The following is a 20,794-nucleotide window of genomic DNA, read 5'->3' as shown; positions in this document are numbered from 1 at the left end:
ACCGGTTTCTTGCGTTAAAGGCAGGCAATCGCTGAGGGCAAACTATGTGAAATATGCTCTTATGTCTGTATAACCGAATGGAGCATAACAGAATGAAGCTTCAATGCGGCGATCGCACGGGATCGCAGCGACCGACTGTGCGTCTGCATGCATGTCCGGGCACAATGTTTCGTCCTCGCCGCGAGCGCGTTTCCGCACCGTGCCATGAGCTTTAGGCCGAAGCATATGAGCGTTTGACAGTACACTAGCAACCTTTGTTGCGTGGACGCTATCAGAGCCGTTCAAAAATAATTTCATCATAGCTAGTTCCCAGCTATAATGAAATTATAATCAAATTAGACGCCTACGGCTACTTGTGATGTTCCATCGCGACGATTCAAACTTTTTTTTTCGTTTCTTCTAAAATTTTTCACATTTCAATATCATTATTTCTCAAGTTGCATCGCTCTGTATGTTTACGGTCTTCTCAGCGAGCAATTTCCCGCTGCTGCTTTTTCTTAATCCAGTATACATTCATTGTTTGGTGCTAACACTAATATGAGCATATGCCATGCCTTTTATTAACGTGCTTCTTACCATTCCCATTCCATTCCAGTGAACTTGCCAGTGTCTAGCATCAACAAGTTCATAGATCAAAGCTTCATGACATTAGCCGGGCAGCGCGCGCGGGCGAGCGTCTCAGTGCGCGCTTTCTGTTACTCAATGAACATTGCAGCACCGACGCCGTAGCATAAATCTCCCTGGCGGAAGTGCTTGCCACACACCCGAGGTGTAGCCGATGGCTGCTTGCCGGTTCTAAGTTTCGCGATCCAAACTTAGACGCAGCTTCTTGTCTTGCGGGTACGTATGAAGGCTGACACAGGGTTCCGTTGAGTAAATAGGGGTTCAGAAACTTTGGTTATGGAATTACACTACTTTGATTGGAATGACCGAAAGTGCGGCATGCGACGTCTGCGGCGTGAAAGAGAACATCGAACATTTATTCTGCCCTTGTCATCAATTTCAGTCGGAAAGACCAACATTATCTATCGCTTTGCGACGACTGGAAGATCGGCCGTTGTCTGTGTAGGTGCTACTTGAAGACCGTCCCCATCGCTCGTCGGTCCACAAAGCTATGAAGGCACTTTTGTCTTTCTTGAGGGCGACTGACCACATGCAGTGTATACACCAAACACTCGGAAATAGCAGAGGAAGTAGCGATTGCGCTGGCCCTCACAGAACAGGAATGCGAAGTCGTACTAAGTGACTCGCAAACGGCTGTAAAGAATTATGCCAAAGGTCGAATTTCCAAGGAAGCCCTGTCTATACTGGCCAAAGCGGGCAGATCCAAAACCGCGAGCTCGAGGATCATATGGTTCCCCGCGCACGTCACCACGGAAGGCGACGCGCTCCCGAACCTAAACGAGACGGCGCACCGGACGGCCGCGCCGAACAGGGCAACGCCTCTCGCACGGTAGCGAACGCTTCTCGAGCAGAACGGGACAGGCTCACCAGATACAACGACATAACCAGTGCATATTTGAACGCCAGAAGGATATACCCACCACCGAGTCCCAAATTGAACAGGAGGCAGGCCGTCGCCTGGCGACAACTCCAGACGAACACCTTCCCTAATCCATTCCGTCTGAAACGTATTTTCCCAGATAAGCATCAGGACGACACGTGCAAATTGTGCCAGGAAGGACCAGCAACACTCAAACACATGCTGTGGGAATGCAATGTAGTTATAGGAGGGATGGCAGTTACTCCGGAGACCCTGTCTTCGAGGTGGGCCGCCGCTCTGCGCAGCTCAGACCTCGGAATCCAGATGTGGGCAGTCCAGCAAGCCCGTGAGGCGGCGTTGAGGCAGGGCCTTGACGTTCCCCCGTGGGAGACCTGAGCCCGGGTCGCGTTAAACCTTGCCGGACGTACAAGAAAGTTGTATCCATCCATCCATCCATCCATCCATCCATCCATCCATCCATCCATCCATCCATCCATCCATCCATCCATCCATCCATCCATCCATCCATCCATCCATCCATCCATCCACTGGCCTATGTGAACGTCTTTGACTCGCTCAGGCCCTCCGCGTGCGTGCGCGAGCTCACCGCGGCTTTCCTCCCCTGTCCTCCCTCTCTCTATGTTATCTTTCTATTCCCTCTTTCCCCTCCCCCAGAGTAGGGTAGCAAACCAGACGCATTTCTGGTTAACATCCCTGCCGTCTTTTTTTACTTCCTCCTCCTCCTCCTCCTTGGTTATGGAAATTATCATGTGTTTTTCTTTTCTTTTTTTGTTCTTTAACATAGGTAGGACATATGTAGGTAGGTAAGAGCTTGGTGGCGCAATCGACCGCCCCGTTCCAAAGGAGACGCTCATAACATTCATTCATTCATCCGTGCATTCATCCCTAGTGTCCCTGTATACGCTCCGCATCCCTATGCAACCCGGCCGGCGCCGCCGCAGCAGCGTTTCACAGTACGTGCTGTGCTTGCTTTCCTATGCGACGAAAATGCAGGTGCTGGGCTGTGATAGTGTAAGCATTACAATCGTCCACAGTCTGAAAAGAGCGCTTGGAGCTGGCCTCTCAACAGCGCGCTGGTCACGTATGCAGAAGGAGCACGTAAACACGCGCCAGCAAAATGGCTCCAAAGAGTGCAAACAGCGTCAAGGACACCCGGGCCCGAAAAATGCGTTGCGCGGAACAGCAGCGTCTTCGCTGCGCAGCGAAATGTGGTGCCGACCGCGAATGCATGTATGTATATAATGTATACATACAATTATAATAATTAATCAAATTACGTACAACCCCAAATTTCAATTAAAGTTGAACATTTCTGCCACGATGCGATGTGCCATGTGAGGCAATGATAACGCTCAGCCCTCACAACGTTATAAAATTAGACGCACAGCAACGCCTCAAGCAAACACGTCTCCCTGTGTGTTCTGTGGACTACGCAGACAAACAGCAATGGTGCATGCAAGGTAACGTTTAACATCAAATCACCACTCTCGTATTGAACTAAACGCTGAACAAATTACACAATCGCCGCCAACATCACCGCGAATTATAGACAATCGAAGCAAACAGCATACAAAGCTTCGCTTATATCGATTCCCACAGTGTGTGGGATCAGCATATTTTTTTATTGACAGTGTTTCAAAATGCTTCAGTATATAAACGTAATTGTTCTACGCGTATTTTTAGAGATCTTAGATCAGCACAGTAAGGAAAGAAAAACCACTCTCTTGCAGGATATTTCCACGCGCTATAACGCTTTAAGCCAAGGACGAAGTGTGTGGTAGCTGCTGCAGAAACGAACAGTAAACGACCGTTCGCTTGGGACTGGCTGCTTGTCTTTGCCTGTTGCGACAAATTGGTGGAGGGGCTGGGTACACATACGCCCTATGCCTACTGGTCCTGAACCAGAAGCTACCGACGCCACTACCTCGGTGACGGCAGAAATACATCGAAGCAGCCGTCGCCTCCAAGGTCTTCCACCGCAATACAGTCCCCTGGCAAGCTCTGCGAGGAAGATGTCAACAACAACCGCAAGCCAAACCGAGGGAATCCAAAATGTTGGTGTGCCATGTATTGTCAACGTGCCTCGCGCGCCTAACCCGTTCCACGGCGACGCCTTTGAGGTCGTCGAAGACTGGTTAGACCATTTCGACTGGGTCGCCGCCTTTAATTACTGGGACGATCGCCGTAAGTTGAAGAACGCCTATGTTTTCTTTTTAGACGCGGCAAGAGTGTGGCACGAGAACCACGAATATTTATTTACCAGCTGGCAGGAGTTTTACCGACTGCTTCGCAACGCCTTCAGCGCCCCCGAAAGGAAAGAAATAGCCGAACAGGCACTATCTTTGAGGTTCCAAATGCCGAACGAAACCATCACCTTGTTCATCGAAGGCATGACGCGATTGTTCCATCGGGCCGACTCACTAATGCCAGAAGACAAAAAGGTGCGTCTGTTAATGCCAGGCGTAAAAGAACAGTTTTTTGCGGGCCTCGTACGCAGTCCTCCTACAACAGTGTCTCAGTTCGTCCGCGAGGCAGCAGTCATGGAACGCATGCTTCGGCAGCGGTTCTCGCAGTATGAACGCTAGACTACCATGACTGCTGCATGCTCGCTTGTACCTGCAAATGATGACAGGGAGTCCCTTACTGAATTAACACGGCTGGTTGTTTGAGAAGAGCTCCAGAAGTGTTATGCGCCGGCTCCGGCACCTCCGAGTGCCGCGGCTCTTACGGATGTCATTCGGAAGGAAATAAGGCAAGTGGTTCACCCCTCGCCACCCAACACGTACCGAACCTCCCATGTTCTCGTACGCGGATGCTCTTCGGGTTTCTACGCCATCGACGGCCCGTTTCTCGCAGCCGCCTGCTGGGATTCTTCGACGCTTCCCAAGTCCAATCCACCGCACGACCCCACAAAAAGCCTTTCATCCTGGTCGGCGGAAGTTCACGGTATGGCGCGCTCCCGACAACAGTCCGTTGTGCTACCACTGTGGGGAGGCTGGACACTTGTATCGCGACTGCCAGTACCGACGGATTGGTCTGCGGGGATACCACCTGTACGCCCGTTGCACCCGCTATGGCGAACGCACGTACAAAATCAAGGAATACTTCGAAAACAACCATCTTCCCCCTGCCCCTCAGCGAAGACAGTCACGGTCGCCATCACCTCGTCGGCACGCGCCACAAAAGTTGGAGGACGCTTAAGCTTCGCCTTCAAGAGTGGAACGCGACAGCGTTATCGCACCCCGTTTGCACCGCTTACTCAAACGCGCTACGCCAACCAAACGTCGCGATCGGCACAGATAGCCGGGCCCCGACGCGCCATGAAGGCGGACGCGATCATGGGGCGAGTGGCGCGCCACGTGTCGGGGCAGCGCCGTACATTGCGAGGAGGGGATCTTCTGTGTTTGCCGCAAGATGGCTCTGCGTGTGCGCAGAGCGCAGAAGAAATGTAGCGGAAACGTACTTCGCTACTCGTGAAACTGCGACTTCTGTAAGTTACATGGTCATAATTACCGATATACACCGCAGTATAACTTTCTACAGCAAGTTTGTAAGGCAACACCGCGTTCACTAGAGGCGATTTTGTTCCGTTTTGAAGGAGCGAACTCGTGGCCGAGTGGTAGCGTCTCCGTTTCACACTCCGGAGACCCTGGTTCGATTCCCACCAGCCCATCTTGCAAGATGTTTTTTATTTATGACGTGCCTTCTGGTATTTATCGCTCACGGCCAACGCCGCTGACGCCGACACCGACGCCGACGACACCGGCTTTTCTGCGACACGAGCTCCTTAAGCTGTCGCGTTATTACCGCGCTCGACCCGCGATTCCCCTGGAGTCAACGGCGAAAGACCGCGCCGGGGAAACTGAAAACGGCGATCTCCGGGGGTGAGGAGGCTGCTGTCATGCGAACCGTCAAATATCCTCCGCCGACGCCACCCCCTCATAACGTACCGCTGACCCCTCCCTTCGAAACCGCCAAAAGAACTTCCGCTGCTATTACTGTTTCCGTCGACTGTTATCCGGTAACTGCACTTGTCGATACGGGAGCTGATTACTCGGTTATCAGTGCCTCATTGGCCACTCGGCTACGCAAGGTGCTGACTGCGTGGGACGGCCCACATCTGATCACGGCTGGAGAACACCTCGTGTCACCCATTGGAAGATGCACCGCCAGGCTGGCAATTTGTACTTCGACCTTCGTAGCGTCTTTCCCTGCGCTGCCGAAGTGTTCTCGGCTGGTTATATTGGGCACGGATTTCCTTCAGGAATATGGGGCAATCATCATTCTGCGCGTCTTGTTCGTGCCTTTTTCTAACTATGTTTCTTCGGGTTCGAGTGGGGAGGATGAACATCATCGCACGGCTTCACGCATGGTCAATGACTGCGTAACGCTACCGCCTCGAGGTAGCATCTTCGTCCTCGTTGAGTGCCCGCAAGACGAACTAGGAATAGGCATCGCCGAAGGTAACCTCACCATTTTGCTGGATCGAGAAGTCGGCGTCGCACGAGGGCTCGTAGAGCTCCAAAATAGGCAAACCACGATCCTAGTTACTAACTTCAGTGGCGAATACAAGCACCTTGCGAGGCATACTTTAAAACACTGGACGAGTCCCACGCCTGTGCTTCGGTAACGACAATCTCGATTCAGGAACACAGCGATGTGAACTTGACCAGTCACGTAAACGTCACTCTACAGCTGGAACAACCCAAAAAGGAGAGGCTCCTCAGTCTACGATCATCATTTAGCGATTGTTTCGCCATCACGTCGAAGGTCAAGCAGACTCCTCTAACTAAACACAGAATCATCACTGACCGAACCGTTCTACCTGTTCGCCAACACGCTTACCGGCTGTCGCAGAGAGAACAGAATGCTGTTCGTCATCAAATTAAACAAATGCTAGATGATGATGTCATTAACCATCGACAAGTCCTTGGGCTTCACATTTTGTGCTAGTTAAGAAGAAAGACGGTTCACAATGATTCTTGGTTGATTATCGCAAACTGAACAAGATCACGAAAAAAGACGTTTATTCCTTTCCTCGGATTGACGACTTTTTGGATCGCCTGCGACATGCCCGTTACTTCGCTTCAGTGAATCTACGTAGCACGCGGGTACTGGCAGATTGAAGTTGACGCACGGGACCGGGAAAAAACGGTGTTTATAACACCTGACGGCCTCTGTGAATGTAGGGTCCTCCCTTTTGGACTGAGTTCCGCTCAGGCCACATTTCAACGCATGATGGACACAGTTTTATCTGACCTCAAGTGGCACTCGTGTTTAGTCTACTTAGACGATGTAGGTGCTTTTTCCACCACGTTTGGGCAACACATCGAGCTGCTTGAGGCGGTTCTTCAGTCCATCCGCACCGCCGGCCTGCCTCTGAAGCCCGAAAAATGTCACTTTGGATACGAGGAGATAAATTTCTGGGTCATATTGTCAGCAGCACCGGTGTTCGCCCTGACCCTGACAAAGCCACGGCAGTTGCTTTGTTCCCGATACCGAAGACAAAGCACGATGTACGCCGATTCTTAGGGCTTTGTGCGTATTATCACCGTATTATAACCAATTTTTCTGAGATTGTCGAACATTTGCAACGACTCATCAAAAATGACGTCACATTTGTTTAGGGCCCGGCACCAATCCGACGCTTTCCATGACTTTAAGCGACGTCTACAGACACCACCGATCTTTGGGCACCTTGACACAGAGGCCGACACAGACGTGCATATTGATGCTAGCAACGTAAGTCTCGGAGCGACACTCGTACTATTTCAAGCTGGTAGTGGACACATTATTGCCTATGCCAGCCGCACGTTGTCTGCTGCTTAAAGAAACTACTCAGCAACTGGAAAGGAATGTCTGGCGATCGTGTGGGCTATCCACAAGTTCCGGACATATTTGTACCGGCGCCCCTTCCGCGTCGTCAGCGGCCACCACTTTCTCTGCTGGCTGACGAATCTCAAGGATCCTTCAGGCCGTCTTCGCGAGATGGAGCCTTCGATTGCAGGAATTTTATGTGACAATCGTCTATAAGTATGGTCAGAAACATGCCGACGCCGACTGTCTCTCCCGCGCCCCGGTCGAACCCGCACCTCTACATACTGACGACGACTGTGGTTTTCTTTGTACTCTTCCATCTTTAAACATAGCTCAACAGCAACACCAAGATTCCGAGCTGCGACCCTTGATTGAACACCTTGAAGGAAGCCGCCAGCAACCCCCGCGGCAGTTCGCGCGTCACTTGTCCACTTTCTGCCTACGCGGCGACATCCTATACAAGCGGAACTTTCATCCTACGGAAACCGTTTTCCTACTTGTTGTTCCCGCTTAGATCCGCGACGACATTTTAAGTGCATGCCACGACAAAACTACGTCCGGGCATCTTGGTTTCACGCATATTTTTGCAAGGATCAAGCAGAAGTACTACTGGCCAAAACTCACAAAAACCGTGAAACAGTACGTCAGAAGTTGTCGAGATTGCCAACGTCGCAAAGTTCCACCAATGAAACCAGCCGGTCTGCTCCTCGCTTCCCTTTTGAACAAGTCGGGATGGATTTACTCGGCCCGTTTCCAAAGTCTTCGGCTGATAACCGTTGGATCGTTGCCGCCACCGATTACCGCACTCGATCCTGCGAAACCCAAGCCGTTCAGCTAGCTACTGCTTCAGATGTAGCAAACTGTGAAAAATATCGTCCTTCGACATGGTGCTGCCGCTGTCGTCATCACCGACCGTGGTACGGCCTTCACCGCGCCGTTCGTCCGCTATATTCTGCAGCTGAGTGGAACAACGCACCGTACGGCGACTGCGTATCACCCGCAGACCAACGGGTTAACTCAGCGTCTCAACAAAACCATTGCAGATGTGCTTTCTATGTATGTCGCCACGGATCATAAAAATTGGGACGAACTGCTCCATGCAGCATGTGACATTTGCGTTAACACTACACTTCAAGAAACCACCGGGTTTCCTCCTTTTCGTCTGGTCTACGGACGTGATGCCACCACTAGGCTCGCGATGTGATGCTCCTATATACACTCTTAAGCAAAATTACACCCTTTTGCCACACACTTTTAGAAAAATTTACACCCTTTGGGGCTTATCTTGTCCCACAACAATAATCGTCATCTGTATTGCCCGCGTTTCCTTCCTTTAACGCTGCGAGCCCGGTACTTCCCAGTCACGAACGGCATGCGCGTTATCAGTGTGACGCATCCTTCTCAACAGGAAAGTATAGCGAGCGCCGAGTTTTCAGGAAAGGAAACGCAAGCAAGGCAGATGACAATTATTGTTGTGGGACAAATATACACCCCAAAGGGTGCAACCGTTTTAAAAGTACGCAACACAATCTTAGAAAAAATTTACACCCTTTGGGGCTTAGCTTTTCCCACAACGATAATCGTCATCCGTCTTGTCCACGTTTCCTTTCTTTAACGGGCCGGTACTTTCTAGTAACGAACGGCATGCGCGTTATCAGCACGACATAGCATTCCTGACCGGAAAGTAGCGGGCGCGGCGTTTTCAAGAAAGGAAACGCAAGCAAGGCAGATGACGATTATCGTTGTGTGGCAGAGATACACCCCAAAGGGTGTAACTTTGCCTACACTCTAAAACAGTTTGCACCCTTTGGGGTGTATATTTGTCCCACAACAATAATCGTCATCTGCCTTGCTTGCGTTTCCTTTCTTGAAAACACGGCGCTCGCTACTTTCCTGCCGAGAATGCTGCGTCACACTGATAACGCGCATGCCGTTCGTGACTGGGAAGTACCGGGCTCGCAGCGTTAAAGAAAGGAAACGCGGGCAAGACAGATGACGATTATCGTTGTGGGACAAATAAACACCCCAAAGGGTGCAACTGTTTTTAGAGTGTACACTCTAAGAACAGTTGCACCCTTTGGGGTGTATATTTGCCCCACAACAATAATCGCCATCTGTGTTGCCCGCATTTCTTTAACTCTGCGAGCCCGGTATTTTCAAGTGACGAACGACATGCGCGTTATCAGCACGACAGAGGATTCTCGTCAGCAAAGTAACGAGCGCAGCGTTTTTAAGAGAGGAAATACGGGCAAGACAGATGACAATTATTGTTGTGTGGCAAACATACAACCCAAAGGGTGTAAACTTTTCTTAGAATGTACCAACTTCGTCTGATACGACCACACCCGATACAGACACTTTTGTTCAGCGTGCCGAAGAAACATGGCACCTTGCACCGCAAGGTGCCGCATCTCGACAAAGTCAAGATGCTCGTCCATACAACACACACTTAAGAAAAGTTTGCACCATTTGAGGTGTGTATCTGCCACACAACAATAATCGTCATATGCCTTGATGCGTTCCCTTTCTCTAACACTGTGAGCCCGGTACTTTCCAGTAACGAACGGCATGCGCGTTATTAGCATACCATACACTCTTAAGCAAAATTACACCCTTTTTCCACACAAAGATAATCGTCATATGTCTTGTCCGCATTTCCTTTCTTTAACGCTGCGAGCCCGGTACTTCCCAGTCACGAACGGCATGCGCGTTATCAGTGTGACGCAGCATTCTTGAAAGGAAAGTAGCGAGCGCCGAGTTTTCAGGAAAGGAAACGCAAGCAAGGAAGACGACGATTATCGTTGTGGGACAAATATACATCCCAAAGGGTGCAACCGTTTTAAGAGTGTACGCCACCGAGACGTAACACGCAACCCGGGAGATCTCGTGTGGGTTTGGACCCCTATACACTCTTAAGCAAAGCTACACCCTTTGGGGTGTATCTCTGCCATACAACAATAATCGCCATCTGCCTTGCTTGCGTTTCCTTTCTTGAAAACGCCGCGCCCGCGACTTTCCTGTCGGGAATGCTATGTCATGCTGATAACGCGCATGCCGTTCGGTACTGGAGAGTACCGGGCTCGCCACGTTAAAGAAAGGAAATGCGGTCAAGACAGATGACGATTATCGTTGTGCGGCAAAAGGTTGTAATTTTGCTTAAGAGTGTACCCCTGGCGCTGACTCCCATTCACGAACTTTTATTTATTTAGATATACTGCAGGCCTTAGAAGGCCCAGGCAGGAGGGGAAAGGTACATAAAAAAAAAAAACACAATAGATTGACGAAGGAGTAGAAAAAGCTCCGGAAAAAATGTAATAGAAAGCACAAATGCATGATCAGTAAAACACCTATATAATGCACAAAGACTGGCAGATACAAATTGAAACATTGTTTCACAAGCACAATTTTAAAGCACTGGAAATGTAATAAAAAAAAGAGGAGTGCATAATTCAAAATTATTACAACGCGTAAATCATTAAATATTGCACAACGATACAAATTGAAGCGAGATTTCGTAACAACAAGCACTAATATTAGATAGTAATAGACGCTGTTGAGTCAGTGCTGAGAAGTTTGTTATAAGGTAGGCTGTTCCATTCCGTTACTGTGCGAGGGAAAAAGGAATGCACAAAGACGTTGGTTCTACCATTATAAGGCGTTAATGAGGCAGCTTGGCGATGTCTTGTTCGGCGGGCAGTAAGGGGTGTTTTGTAAGGTTCGGGAGAAAGATATAGTTTATTGTTACTCAGTAACAAGAGAAATTTAAGCCTGTGAATTTTTCTTCTTAGTTGCAAAGACTGAATATTGTGTTCAGCCATTAACTGACTTGCGGAATCACTTGAGCGACATTTAGAGAAGATGAACCTTACTGCTTTACGTTGTATCATTTCTAGCACATCGATGTTCGTTTTAGTATAGGGATCCTATACAATAGCTGCATACTCGAGTTTAGGACGGACAAGAGAGGTGTAGGCGATAAGACGGGTTTCAGAAGGAGCGTGTTTTAATTTATGCCTGAGGTAGCAAAGCTTTTTAGAAGCTGAGTCGCAAAGATGAGAGATGTGCGAGTTCTAACTAAGGTTACTGGCTATTGTAACACCGAGGTACTTATATTCATTCCCCTCCGTAAGAGGTTTGGATGCTAGGCTATAGGTAAACGACAATTTATAAATTTTTCTAGTGATCTTCATAAATACTGTTTCATCAATGTTAAGCTGCATATCCCAGCGCGCACACCAAGCTAGTATGGCTTGAAGGTTAGAGTTTAGAGTAACTTGATCTTGTTGGCAGGTGATCTCATTAAACAGGAGACAGTCATCAGCAAATAGTTTTATTTGTACGGGTTGAGTAACAGTGTCTACAATGTCATTAATATATATGTTAAATAATAATGCTCCAAGAACACTACCCTGGGGAGCACCAGAAGTGACAGGAAGGATAGTGGAAGAACAATTGTCAACTACTACGAATTGCGTATGGTTAGAAAGATAAGCGCGAATCCAATTTACGAGATGTGAAGGAATGTTGAGATGTTGAAGTTTTTCTATTAGCTTTGCGTGCGATACAAGATCAAATACTTTCCTGAATTCCAAAAATATGACGTCAGTTTGCCCTGATTTGTCGATAGTACTAGCGAGACTGTGAATTACAGTGGTTAATTGCGTTACAGTGGAGAGGCCCTTTCGAAAACCATGCTGCATAGGAGATAGAATGGCTCTATCATCGAGAAATTTATTGATTTCAGAAGCAATAATGTGCTCTAAATGTTTGGAACTAGATGAAGTTAGTGAAATGGGACGGTAGTTTGCCACTAGTGATGGATCGCCTGTCTTTAGTATCGGAACAATACGAGCAGAAAGCCAGTCGTTAGGAAGCAACGCCGATGAAAGGGATGCACGAAAGATAATTACGAGAAAGCGAGATAGCATTTCGGCGTACCTATCAAGAAACACGTTTGGTAGGTTATCAGGCCCAGATGATTTTGTTTTTATATTCAGAAGCATAGAAAAGACGCCAGACAAAGAAATAAAACTAAAATCATCGTTATGTGCTACGCCATTCACACGAGGGGAAACGGGCTAACTTTGGGGTGCGGTCCCTGTCCTCACGCTCGTTGTCTTTCTCATTTCTATTGTTTTCTCCCTGTGGTATTTAACCCGCCCCCAACTTTTATTTTTTGCTTAACTTTCGTATATTCGCATCGAGACGAAGTCTCGTTTATTTCTTTATCTCTTTTTGGGAGGGAGGGGTAATACCTCGCGGTAGTAACGCTGGAAGCCGAGGACGAAGTGTGTGTGGTAGCTGCTGCAGAAACGAACAGTATATGACCGTTCGCTTGGAACCGACTGCTTTTTTCCTCTCGCGACAATACAAATCTGCTTCACCGAGAGTTCACTGTACCACGCCGTAGCTGCGTAGCCAGGCGCGCCGACGCGAGGCACGCTCAAGCGCACGATAACAGGGAGGAGCTGTTCACCGTGATCGCGCCGCGTCGCGTATGAGCCATGCCGCACCATCTGCGCATGCGTGGGCGCGCGTTACGTGCGGTGTGGGCTCATGTGAAACGACGCTTGCGCGAAACGGTGACCTAATCAGCGGCGTATATACGATCCTCGCACGCAGGGTTGTTGCACATGCGCCGTTGGCTTCAAGGATAAACACGTGGCGATAATTTATTTCGCAAAAATGGAACGGAATCTGCAACACCTTGTGCACGTGCGAAGAGACGCTCGGTGAAGGACGTTGCTCTTCAGACACGCAATTTTCTCCTGATGGATATGGCAGAGACATGGTGCAATCGAGTCTGCACTTGCTTCGACTGCGCTTCGCTGAACGGGCTCAGTGGCTATGGTGTTAGGCTGCTGAGCACGAGGTCGTGGGATCGAATCCCGGCCACGGCGGCCGCATTTCGATGGAGGCGAAATGCTAAAACACCCGTGTACTTAGATTTAGGTGCACGTTAAAGAACCCCAGGAGGTCGAAGTTTCCGGAGTCCTCCACTCATAATCAGAAAGTGGTTTTGGCAAGTAAAACCCCATAATTTAATTTTTAACGAATGGCCGGCAAGCGATCGGCACAAACAAGCTCTGTGTTCGGCTTCTTTGTGGAACCGTTCATTTCGATCATTGGGGCTAATTACAAATGTGGACTGGTGGAGTTGGTCCGCGAGCAACAGTCTGCAACAAGATAAATTGCGCTTTTTTGACCACACGATTCTTGCTCATAGATTATATGCTGCATTGAGTGCGGTATGTATCAACATCGCCTTTGTGCATGTATGTATACTATGACTGCCTACAAAAAAAAAAGTAGTCTTTGTTTTGAAGTCGCACTTTCGCTTCTGTGAATGACCTATACCTGTCTAACCATCTACGCGTGATGGGTTCCAGTCGCCACGCGGTCGAAGCTATCTATAGTTATGTTAGAGGATCTCACTGTTGCCTTAGTGTGACTTCTATATAGGCTTCCCTCAATTACGCTTCTCAGTAATACGAACTAAACGCGGTAACTTTTACAGAGGTTCACATTTTCATAATCCGACTTGCAGCTCGATCTTGTATAGAGTACACTTTGAGACAAGGATGCAAGAAAGGTAGATACAAGAAAGGGGCTAATTAGCAACTGAAGTTTAACCGAAACAGACAATATGCAACTAAGAAACAAGGAAGGTGCGCAGATCGCACCGCGCATAAGCGAGAAAAATAAGTCACGGTCACCTTGCGATAGAGTCTCAGATAGGTAGTACTAAAGCGAAACTGTTGTTTCTTTTTTTTTGTATTTACAAATACTGCTAGTCGTAGATTTGGCCTAAGCAGCAGAGACTATATTTAGCACAAGAGCAGGTTTGCCTAACACCATGCCAACAAAATACATTAATAGAAAATGTACCACAACTAAGTAATTATTGCACGTTGGAAAGACCCACAACATATGAGCACTTCTATTTTAGTGATAAAGTTACTTGAATTAAACGCTTTAGCTGGAAACAGATACCTGTCAGCAACAGTTCTAGGGAAAGAAAACTGTGCTTAAATCCTTCAGTGCGTGCAAATATAGGAGCTAATAAGTGTTCATAATATCGCCTCGTTCTCGTGCTACCGGCAGGTTTAACACAATAAGGAAATAAACGTTTACCTTCCTGGAAATAATTTCGTGCAGAATAGCTAGGCGACCAACTTTCCGACGTACCTCCAATATGGGAATATGTTGTTGCATGACTGAACATGGGAAATCAGACCTTACCTACTTTCCGAAAATAATTTCTTATGGCATTCCTCTGGACCTTTTCCAACTTTGCAATATATTTTTTTAGTGTGAGGATCCCAAGTTAAAGCCACGTATTCGATCTTGGACCTAACGTAAGCATAGTAACCTCAATTTCTGTACTCATGGGATCATTTCAGAGCTTTCGTTTAATAGCCCGCAGTTTCCTGAGCGCTGATGTTCAAATTAAAAATTAAATTATGGGGCTTTACGTGCCAAAACCACTTTCCGATTATGAGGCACGCCGTAGTGGAGGACTCCGGAAATTTCGACCACCTGGGGCTCTTTAACGTGCACCTAAATCTAAATACACGGGTGTTTTCGCATTTCGCCCCCATCGAAATGCGGCCGCCGTGGCCGGGATTCGATCCCGCGACCTCGTGCTCAGCAGCCTAACACCATAGCCACTGAGCAACCACGGCGGGTAGATGTTCAAATGCTTGAAATATGAATTGACCATGCAAGTTTATCTGTTAAAATGCCACCCGGTAATTTGTTGTTGGCAACTTGGCAGACTGAATTATTACGAACAGTATAGGAAAAAGCAGTAGGTGTCTTATTTCTTGCTATACTAAACGTAGTTCTTTTCATGTTTAAGTTGCATACCCCACCATTCACCTGTTGACTGTAAAATTTTCTAAAGCAAAAATTGGTCGGATCTAGATTTTATGTCCTAAAACAATACAATCTGACATCCACTTCCTTTCAGTTACTTTCACTAAATAATTTATTATAAATTAAAAACAACAGTCGCCTTAACACACTGCCTTGCAGAACAGCAGATGTAACCCGTAATACATCGGAGAAGCGCCCGCGTACTTCAACAAACAGTTATGTTCCGCAGATATTCTTTAATCTAATTAATTATCCCGCATGGGAGTCCTAGACATTGCAATTTAAACAATGAGCCTATCGTGGAGCACCGTATCAAACGCCCTCCAAGAATTAAAAGAATAATACATCAATTTGACCAGATACATCACGAACACGAAAGATTTCATGAACGATAGACACAAGGTGCGTAACAGTCAACCTATTCTTTCTAAAACTATACTGTTATGAGAACGTATTTTCACTTATCAGAAACTCGCAAATGCAGTCGGCAACAATATGCTCCAATAACTTGCAGCAGATGCTGGTAATCGAAACCGGGTGGTAATTTCTTATCGACAAGCGATCACCTTTTGTGTGGATCATGACAACGCATGACAGTAGTGCGGTATGTCGCCAGTGTTAAGGGACAGTTAAAGAATGCATGTACGGAAGTAAGCCGGATATTTGTTCAGAGAAACGCCTTATAAGAACGCGTTTGGAAGGGGTCCAGAAGTTTTTTTTTTTAAGGTTAATATTAAGCAACATTGCCAGAACTTCCTCAGGTGACAATATTTCTTCTTGCGGCGACGGAGACCGAGAGTTAGGCGTGTATTCTTCACATTCTGGGAAAGCGTTCTGCAAGTACTTCATAAAATAATTGGCAGTCTCCCGCTGCATTTGTCACAGCAATAGAATCCACATTTACCTTTGATATTTCCTTTTTACTACTGCCTTAATAACACCCAAATTTGACTGGATCTGATCGGACAAATTCTTTCAGGTTTTCTTCAAGAAAGCTGTGTCTGCCTTTGTTTACTCTTATTCGCAATTTTTTGCTTAAATTCCACAAACCGGGGCGTTGAAGATTTACGCTGTTTGCGCAGTCTCTTAATTTTACGCTTGGTATGTGTAATGCTACAATCCAAAGATTTGATCATTGTTTGTAAATTTTGTTATGTGGAACAAAATTTTCAACGCAGTGCTCAACAGTACTTCGAAAAATTTGCCATGATCATTCGAAATTATTATTTGAGATGGCAAGATGTGTCTTTAAATAGTCAATTACAGCAACGTCACTCTGACTGAAGTCCCTAACGACGATTGGGGACGACTCTTGCTTCTGAGCATTATTAGCATTATTATTCCAAACGAAGTAAATTAAGAGCTGAAAGTTGGGCGAGTTTGTCAGAATACATACTTGACTGGAAGAGCGAAAAAAGCAAAACAAAAAAAGAAAGAAAAACAGGGAGACACATGAAAGGAAGACCAGACAGAACGAGCGCTAATTTCAAACTACAATTTATTCTCAGATTACCACACGTATTTATCTGTCGACACTGCTCATAAGCAAAATACAACACTGCGCAAGCGCACTCCAAACCTCCCAAAAAGTTGTAAAATTCACTCGTGACATGGCTATGCGCATAAAAACACAAAAACCAAGAACTACGAGAGCGCAAGACATAAAAACAAGCTCCGAATCGCGACCTTATCATGTGGGCACTGATAGCGTCGGATTTGCAGCGAGAAACGCATTGTCGAGATATGCTGTTTTACTGGTGTGAAGGTTCAATCGAGGGCTGGCTGACACAAGTGGAACCGTTTTTTGACGGTAGAAAGCCTCTACAACCTCCGTAGTTGTCTCATCTCGGTGACGAAAGAGGATTGATGTGCTGTACTATGGGCAAAGTTTACAATTATAGGCCGCTGCCGTTCTTTTGCATTAAGTAATGACAACAGCCGTGTTGGCTGGGATGGTTTAATTATATTTTGTTAGGTCTTAATGCGGCATCGATATTATTCAAATTCACAAGTGTAATATATATATATATATATATATATATATATATATATATATATATATATATATATTTATATACCTTCAGCGCCACGGTATACATGCTGTAATATGACACCCGGCACCGCAGTTATTAATGATATGTTCCTGCAGATTTTACTCCGACTGGCTTCAACTTAAGGCCTGGTAAAAATATTCAGAACATTCAACTTCGTGCGTATATTACCCTTATTTAAGGTGAAAAGGCGAAAAGCACAGATTATCTTTAAAGGGTGGAAGTGTGCACTGTTTTAAATGTTACCCTGCTTATAGCACAGGTTGTACTAACAGCACCCTTTCAGGTCTTATTTTACTTGGAAAGCATATTTAGCGCCAGCGAACAAGGACAGAAGGGAGACGACACCAACACGCCCAACAAATGGCAATGCTTATTTTACTGTTTACTATGTTCATAATTAAATCATAGCTACTTTATTTCTTTACAATTCTGAGCATTCTGCATTTACTGACACTCCAAAACGAAACGATTGGTGCTGTGTAGCCGCTTGACCCCGTTGGGCCACCCCCGGACTAACTTCTTCGCGCGGCACGACAGTACGAATTGCATGCATGGCTCAAGAACGGTTACTCGATGTACATTCGCAGCATAGACGTCAGATCGGTGGCGCAGTACCTCGGCTTAAAAGGGCACTACCAGGTAGTTCTCCAGTTCGGAGAGTGTTCGGTTCGGCAGTCGTTCAGTAGAAGTAATTTGATAATAACTTTATGTGCTTGACATGGGAGCTCTCCACATCCTACGAATTAGCCACTCACGCTGCAGGACATCTGCCCTTGATGTCTCTGTCGTGTGAGGAGCGTGGATGCTCGAGCTTGTTGGTGCTGCATTTCTGAGAGGGTGAAGAACACAGAGAGATGGAGCGCCGAACAAAACAGCGCTGCCGTGTTCAGCTCCGTCTCTTTTGTCTTCGTCTATGTGTTTTCGCGCACTTGGATAAGCCAATGTGTGAGGAGCGTTCAGCATTGTTTCGCGCGCAGATGGCACCCCTGGGCCTTCTCCTGCTGGGCTTGGTGGGGGCGACCAGCGCGTGCTTCATCACAAATTGCCCTCCGGGAGGGAAGCGGTCTTCCGAACCGTCGGCCGTCCGAATGGTGAGTCGGGATGGCTACTTGTAACCGGTGGTTGCTTTGTATACTTTCTTGCACCGGAAGGTGGGAAGACTTGATGACACACTGCCTCGCGCGGTACGCAAATGCATGGAGTTTCCTTACTCTCGGAAGACTGTTGTGTGCTTGCGCTGTCATCACTATGCTACAAAACTTAAAGGTTGCTTGCTGATTACATAAGGGACGCATCATTATGGACATTGATACTTTAAAATGTGGTACGCAGCTATAGAATGACAACATATAAGTAAAGAATAACTGCCACTGCATGCATGCCAAAATTTTAAAGCCTAAGCTTACCTGGCAGTTATAACTCCCTTAAACTACATATGTTGGCGTCACAACTTGAGGGAGATTGTGAGATATTCTCGTTAGAAATTGTTGACCGCAGATATGAGACTGTACATATGACGTAGTTACACTAAATTACTCGTCAGAATGCGACTTCGGCGATGCTCTATGCGAATGTAAGTTCTCTTTGAGTAATTTCATATCGGTTGTAATCGTCATTTATAGCATTTGCTGTAGCCCTTTACATCATCATCATTATCATAATCAGCATCAGCATCATCATCTTTTGTACCAACTGCAGGACGAAGGCCCCTTCCTGCGATCTCCAATTGCCCCTCTCCTGCGCACACCGATTCCAACTAGTGCCTGCGAATTTCTTAATTTCCCCACCACACCTAGTCTTCTGCCGTCCTCGACTGCGCTTCCCTTCTCTTGGCACCCATTCTGTAATCCTAATGGTCCACCGGTTATCTAACCTGCGCATTACATGACCTGCCCAGCTCCATTTCTTTCTCTTACAATTAGAATATCGGCTATCCCCATTTGCTCTCTGATCCACACCGCTCTCTTCATGTCTCTTGTGTCTTGAAACTGTAAAAGCGCAAAAAAAATTTCAGTTGTGCGTAGGCGCTTCATCCTGTCCACTCTCTTATTTTCTCATCTTTGTGCGCTTTTAGTTTCAAGATGTCTCTTGACGTTACGCCTAACATTCTTCATTCCATTGCACTTTGCGCGGTTCTTAACTTGTTTTCAAGTTTCTTTTTCACTCTTCAAGTTTCTGCCCAATATGTTAACACCGGTAGAACGCACTGATTGTACATCTTTCTTTTTAATAATATTGGTAAGCTTGCAGTCAGGATCTGACAATGTCTGCCGTATGCGCTCCAACCCATTTTTATTCTTTTGTAAATTTCCTTCTCATGATCAGGGTCCCCTGTGAGTAATTGACCTAGGTAAACGTACTCCTTCACAGACTCCAGAGGCTGACTGGCGATCCTGAACTCTTGTTCCCTTGCCCTGCTATTGATCATTACCTTTATCTTCTGCGTATCAATCTTCAACCCCACTCTTACACTCTCTCTGCTAAGGTCATCAATCAATTGCCATAACTCGTCCCCAGTGTTGCAAATGGGTCGCAAGCCCCAAGGGTAGCGTTGGCTTGGCGGCCTGGGGCACAACTGGAAGCATCCGAAGGTGCTGGCAAAGCATGAGTCGACTGCTAACAGAACAACTTGTTTATTCTAGCATCGCAAAAGAGCGGCCGGTCATGTCGACCGAAGTGGAGAGACGGGAGAGCACGTTACTCGACAGAAGAAATCGGAGCCTCTCTCTTGGCGTCCGGGGGCAGTTGCTTTTATACTCTCGGAGTCGAGGGCAAGAAGGAACGCCTCGTCAGAGGCGCACGTGATGCGGGGCACGGACACGCTGAGAGACACGTTGAGACGAGTAGGTGACGCATCCGCTGGGCCGGCGCCGGTCAGACCTCCTCGCTTCACAGTTGGGGGAGCTCCTCTCCCCGGCTGCCGCACTTTGACAAGCGTGGGCACCAACATGCACACACACACACACGCACACACGAAGACACGTGGCATTGAAACATGCCTGGACGCGCATGGCAGGAGGCGTTACGGCAGCGCTGAACGGGCCAAAATGTCCGCCGCTTTGAATGAAGCCCCGGCGTCCGTTGCATCCGCGCCGGCTATACCGCGCGTCGTAGGCGAAACGTAACACCAGTGTTGCTGAACAGGACAATGTTATCTGCAAATCTAAGGTTGCTGAGATATTCGCCGTTGATCTTTACTCCTAAGCCTTCCCAGTTTAATAGCTTGAATACTTCTTCCAAGCACGCAGTGAATAACATTGGAGAGATTGTGTCTCATTGTTTGACCCCTTTCTTTGTAGGTATCTTCCTACTTGTGGAAAATTAGGTAGCTGTGGAATCTCTGTATATATTTTCCAAGATATTTACATAAGCCTCTGTACTCCTTGATTGCGTAATGCCTCTATGACTGCTGGTATCTCTACTGAATCAAATGCCTTTTCGTAATCTATGAAAGCCATATAGAGAGGCTGATTGTACTCTGCTGATTTCTCGATTACCTGATTGATGACATGGATGTGATCCATTGTACAGTATCCCTTCC

General features: G+C 47.1%; 1 protein-coding gene across 1 annotated transcript in view; it reads left to right on the top strand.

Moving 5' to 3' along the window:
• The window catches only part of LOC126545548 (oxytocin-neurophysin 1-like), a 55,036-nt gene that overhangs the window by 3,986 nt on the left and 30,256 nt on the right, over positions 1 to 20,794 (top strand). The window contains exon 2 of the mRNA XM_050193465.3: positions 18,231 to 18,344. Coding sequence (XP_050049422.1) covers positions 18,231 to 18,344 — 114 coding nt within the window. The remainder of the gene's footprint in view (positions 1 to 18,230; positions 18,345 to 20,794) is intronic.

The sequence above is a fragment of the Dermacentor andersoni genome, chromosome 1 (genome assembly GCF_023375885.2).
Source record: "Dermacentor andersoni chromosome 1, qqDerAnde1_hic_scaffold, whole genome shotgun sequence".
In the NCBI taxonomy this organism is placed as follows: domain Eukaryota; kingdom Metazoa; phylum Arthropoda; class Arachnida; order Ixodida; family Ixodidae; genus Dermacentor; species Dermacentor andersoni.
The sequence above is the reverse complement of the archived record's forward strand: the minus strand, read 5'-3'. Positions and strand labels throughout refer to the sequence as shown.